This window comes from Habropoda laboriosa, unplaced genomic scaffold, assembly GCF_001263275.1.
Source record: "Habropoda laboriosa isolate 0110345459 unplaced genomic scaffold, ASM126327v1 scaffold106, whole genome shotgun sequence".
Lineage (NCBI taxonomy): Eukaryota > Metazoa > Arthropoda > Insecta > Hymenoptera > Apidae > Habropoda > Habropoda laboriosa.
Window position 1 is genome coordinate 223,069 of NW_017100224.1, and position 4,528 is coordinate 227,596.

General features: G+C 27.9%; 2 protein-coding genes across 2 annotated transcripts in view; both read right to left on the reverse strand.

Annotated features, from left to right (window-relative positions):
* LOC108571060 (tubulin-folding cofactor B) overlaps window positions 1–349 on the reverse strand; it is a 1,439-nt gene extending 1,090 nt beyond the window's left edge. Inside the window, exons 1-2 of the mRNA XM_017933030.1 lie at window positions 230–349; window positions 21–164 (exon numbers count right to left, since the gene is read on the reverse strand). Coding sequence (XP_017788519.1) covers window positions 21–164; window positions 230–349 — 264 coding nt within the window. The remainder of the gene's footprint in view (window positions 1–20; window positions 165–229) is intronic.
* Window positions 350–1,843: 1,494 nt separating this feature from the next.
* Window positions 1,844–3,562, reverse strand: LOC108571124 (sentrin-specific protease 1-like). The gene has a single exon (XM_017933100.1). The coding sequence runs from the start codon at window positions 3,560–3,562 to the stop codon at window positions 1,844–1,846; it is 1,719 nt and encodes a 572-aa protein (XP_017788589.1).
* Between the last annotated feature and the right edge of the window lie 966 nt (window positions 3,563–4,528).

Here is a 4,528-nt window from a genome sequence, read left to right on the forward strand (position 1 = left end):
TATGTATAAATTTATTTTACATGTATTCGCATTCCATCATCAATAGGATATGATCCTAATAAACGTTGACCTTCGTCCAATTTGCAAATTAATTTATCATTTTTGTCATATACTACAACCTTCATTGTGGCTGAATTAGCACCAGTAACAAGTTCCAATTTTCCCTTTAATAGAATAAAGTAAAGCATATAAGTGTCAATATATAATAATTATTACTACATATTCTTACCTTAAATTCATCAATTGTTATTGCCTTTTGAAATCGTCGTTCTACGCAATATGTGTTCTGACTAGAATTTGTAATAGATAAATTTATGAAATCTGACGTTTTTATATTATAAACGCTCATTTTGTTTGAATAAAAAGAAAAATATTGATTTATTCACAAGTCGACTAACAAGCGGCGTACTCCGTATATATTAGATTATTTGAATTATAATACTGTAACAGAAACTTTACGAAACAATCTATTTATGAAATATTAATAATTATAAATTTTTAAGGCAGATACAAAGTTATTTTATACAATTTTTTCGTTATAAATATATTAAATGTAAAATTACAAATAAAACTAGTGAAGCTTTTAAACACGAATATAAGTAGTGTTACACTATCGCATGAACGTAGTTTTAATCGTTCGTCGTGCATGCCCGTGAACGTGGCTTTAGGGCGGCTGAATCTGGTGTCATGTGGCGCCTCGTAGTGTGAATGTTAAAGCGCGCCAAATACAAATTGTACAGCGGTGTAGCCGAAGCAATGAACAAAAGAACTCAACAAAAGAAATGTACATACAGTGTACAGTAAATCTCATTGATTGCTATTTGCAATCGCTCGTTAAAATCAATATTTATCGTCGTCGCTATGGACAAAACATTGCTGAGGTGTAAAACACTCGCTTTAAAGGAAATATGTATTGATAAACAAATGTTGAGAACCAATCAAATTCATCCTTAAATAACTTTATATAAAATCTTTAGTTTAATTGGTGACGATTGTTTTAACAAAAGCATGTAAACATTATAAATAATAGTCAACGACGCCTGAACAGGCAATTCAATTTTCTTCGTTCAAAGAGCTCAGACGTATTATCTCATAATAAAGTTATAGTTAAACATTTCGTTAATTATTGTTCCAATCAAGTTATTTATTAAGTTATTTATTAGTTTATTAAAAGTTTCAAAATTAGTTTTCCTTATTCATTTAACTTCCTAAAATCATCGAGAGCAGAGTACTTCAGTGCTCCACGAGCGACAATTCCCTCAAATTCCTCAAGAACCCACGTAACAGTAGTATGTTTTGACAGAACAAATCACAAGTTTTCACTACGTGACGTTGCTTAAATCCTAATTGAATTCAAATATTTAAATAAAATTTTCTTCAAACAAAAAATAATGAGAAAATTTATTTTCTTTCAATACATTGCATTTACTAATTTCTTATAAAAAATGTGTTGTATCTAAATATTATATTTCTTAAAGATGAATTTCGTTACTAAAATTAGTAAAATAAGTATGTTATTGGGAGGAATAGCTATTTATTATATTTAATTTGTGTTCACAAAGTATTGTTCTTTTTTACATTGCAAAAAATTGACATTTTATCTTTAAACAAAAATATATTTCTAACAGCACAAAAAATTATACTCTTTTTAATATTATGGTAATAATAGAAATTATTTTTTAGTATTCATGTTGTATTTTAATTAGAATAATTGAATAATCTTAGAATAATCTACACAATAATAAACTCTTTTATGTTAAAATATTTTTTGACTTGTGGAAGTTATTGTAAGCTGTTTAGCTTGTTCATTATCAGTAATTGTTTAGATAAATAACATTTTCTTTTATAAAAGTTTGGACTTTAGTATTTCATAAGCCATTTTATTTCGAAAATATGGCATATCCTGTTGCGTGAACGTGATTTTTTTATTTGCACAAATATATTCAGCAAACATACAAGAGAAGACACCACAGTCACTCCCATTCATTTGTTGTGGAATATTTTTGGCACATTCTAACTTCCAATTACTGGTGTCATAGACTTGTTTCTTTTTGTCCAAGCTTTCATCTTCCAGATATTGTTGTAGTGCTGATAAACATTTTGGATTGTTGCCACCCATACTGTCATAATAACGAATAGACCTATCTCTAAAATCAATTATCGACATGCACCAATGAATACCTAAATGTACAGGAACAACTACAAGATCTTGTGCAAAAATATCAATTTTTCTTGTCCATCTTTTTAAGGATGAATGTCCACCTGAGATTAATTTTGGATAGAAAAATGTATTCATAGCATGAACTTTTGGATATTTGTTACTAGTACTTCTGGCTATTAATAAATTCATATAAAAATTTATTACTTCATCGTTCAACCAATTTAGGTCAGCTAATGTATGAAGATCTTTTCTTGTGATTCTTAAACCAAATCCTTCAACAAGAACTTCATTTGGTGGTCGAGGAATAAGAGAATTTTTTAATTCTTGTAACATTTCTTCTGTTAAAGGAGGTAATTCTGACTCTTCCAAGTCTTCTCTTTCATCTAAAACAGCCTCACACAACCTCATAGATTGAGCTAAATGCTCTTCTAAAGCTGCTTCTCTTGCTAAACGATTATGCTTAGACAACACACATGTCATTTTTTTAAGCTCTTCTGCTTCCTTGTAACGTTGTTCAATACGTTCATTATATCGTTTTGCTACTTGGGGAACAAAATCCTCCCTTATTACAGCCTTTGCTGATAATTGATCTCTTAATGTGTTTGTAGTTACGCAATCAAAATGGTTTTTTTTAATAGATTTATCTATATTAACATTTCTTTTAGAAGATTGTATTTTATCATGAATGGAATGTACTGCCTCTTCTCTTTTATCACTATCTAAAGTAATAATTGTATCTTTACTCTTTTTCTCTCCAAGTGAAGTACTCCACATTTTTTGATACAACATTTGTAATGTTGTATCATGTTTTCTAGAAGCAGATTGAGTCCTTGAGGAAGGAGTTGAAGAACTAGACTTTTCTAAATCTATTACTTCTATTGATTCTTGTGTAGATCTTTTATCTTCATGTTTATCACGTATAACATGTATCCTATGTGGGAGAAAGTTTTGTAATAGTTCTTCATATTGATTTTTTTCTTTTAGGCGATGCGTTTTAGTTAATGTTGAACATCTTTGATGGACTCCTACATTTTTTACTCTTTCACTTTTATTAGCAAAATAACCCATGTTTGATATATCATGACACAGTTTAGGTTTTGATGATGAAAACGACGATGTACAACAAGTAAGAGATTTGTCTCTACTACTGCATGTACCATTTAATTTGCTAGATGATTTCATGGGGAAATATTTATGTTCACTTATGACTTCAACATCATCATCACTGTCATCCTTGTTTTCAATGAGTTCTTCCTCTTCTGCCATTTGACTGTAATCGCAACATTGTTTCTTTGATTTCACAAATTCTTTTTCTAAACTAAATGAAACAGCTCTACGTTTTCTAGGTGCTTCATCTACCCATCCAAAGAATTTTTTTAAAAAATCAAATATCAACATCATTGTTGTAAGAAAACAATTGCTTATAGCACAAAGTCAAAGTATTTTTTACTAATATGGCCATTCAATATATTATTATCTTTTATTATATCTCAGATGATCCTAAAAATTGTATTTTATATATTTCATTCATAAAAAAATTTAATATGCACATAAATATTTAATGTGTTCAAAAAAAGAAAATTTTTTAAATGTAGTACTTACAATATATATATATTAAGTTTAAATGGTTGACCATTGTGTTAAAATTATTAATCCAAGTAACCTAAAATAACCCTTATGATTATTTAATATAGTTTAATATTAAGATAAACAAATGTAAATGTAAACATAAATCATTTATTGGAAAAAAAACTATGATTACATATAAATAGAAAATAGAAATGTACCCACGTCTTACTTTAATTTAATTTTGTGTAAATTGTGATTTTATACCAAGAACCGGTATTTTGTTTTTGTAATATTGGAAGGAAGAACGAAAATATTTTACATATCATATACTTCACATACAAATTTAAACAGCAAGTAATAAACCGTGCGTTCAATTCCATTGGTATTAATGCGGAGTAAGGATTGACAACTCCCGCGTATTTTATGGAAAAATTGACGCCCTTTGGTGTTACTTTCAAGAACTACATATTTAAATTCATTTTATAATTTAAAATTTTGTTCAAATAATACAATTTAACTTAAATTACGTATATTATTGTAAACAATAATTATATTTTGAATGTATATTTTTATGTTATTTTGGTACAATTAAGTCACAAAGAGATATACATAGTGTATTTAACATACTTCTGTGCGACTTAACAAGAAATGGTACGCATGCGTTTTTGAACACAACTTCATACTTTACTCTTATAGGTAATTTATTATTCTTTTTATGTTTCTTCAAATAGTACGAAATTTTATCTTTGTTGAAATTCGTTTCATGGAAAAAGATAATAGTTAAATGTAGAGATTATA

Coding starts and splice junctions, on each gene's coding strand:
- LOC108571124 (XM_017933100.1), bottom strand. CDS start 3,562: ATGATGTTGATATTTGATTTTTTAAAAAAATTCTTTGGATGGGTAGAT.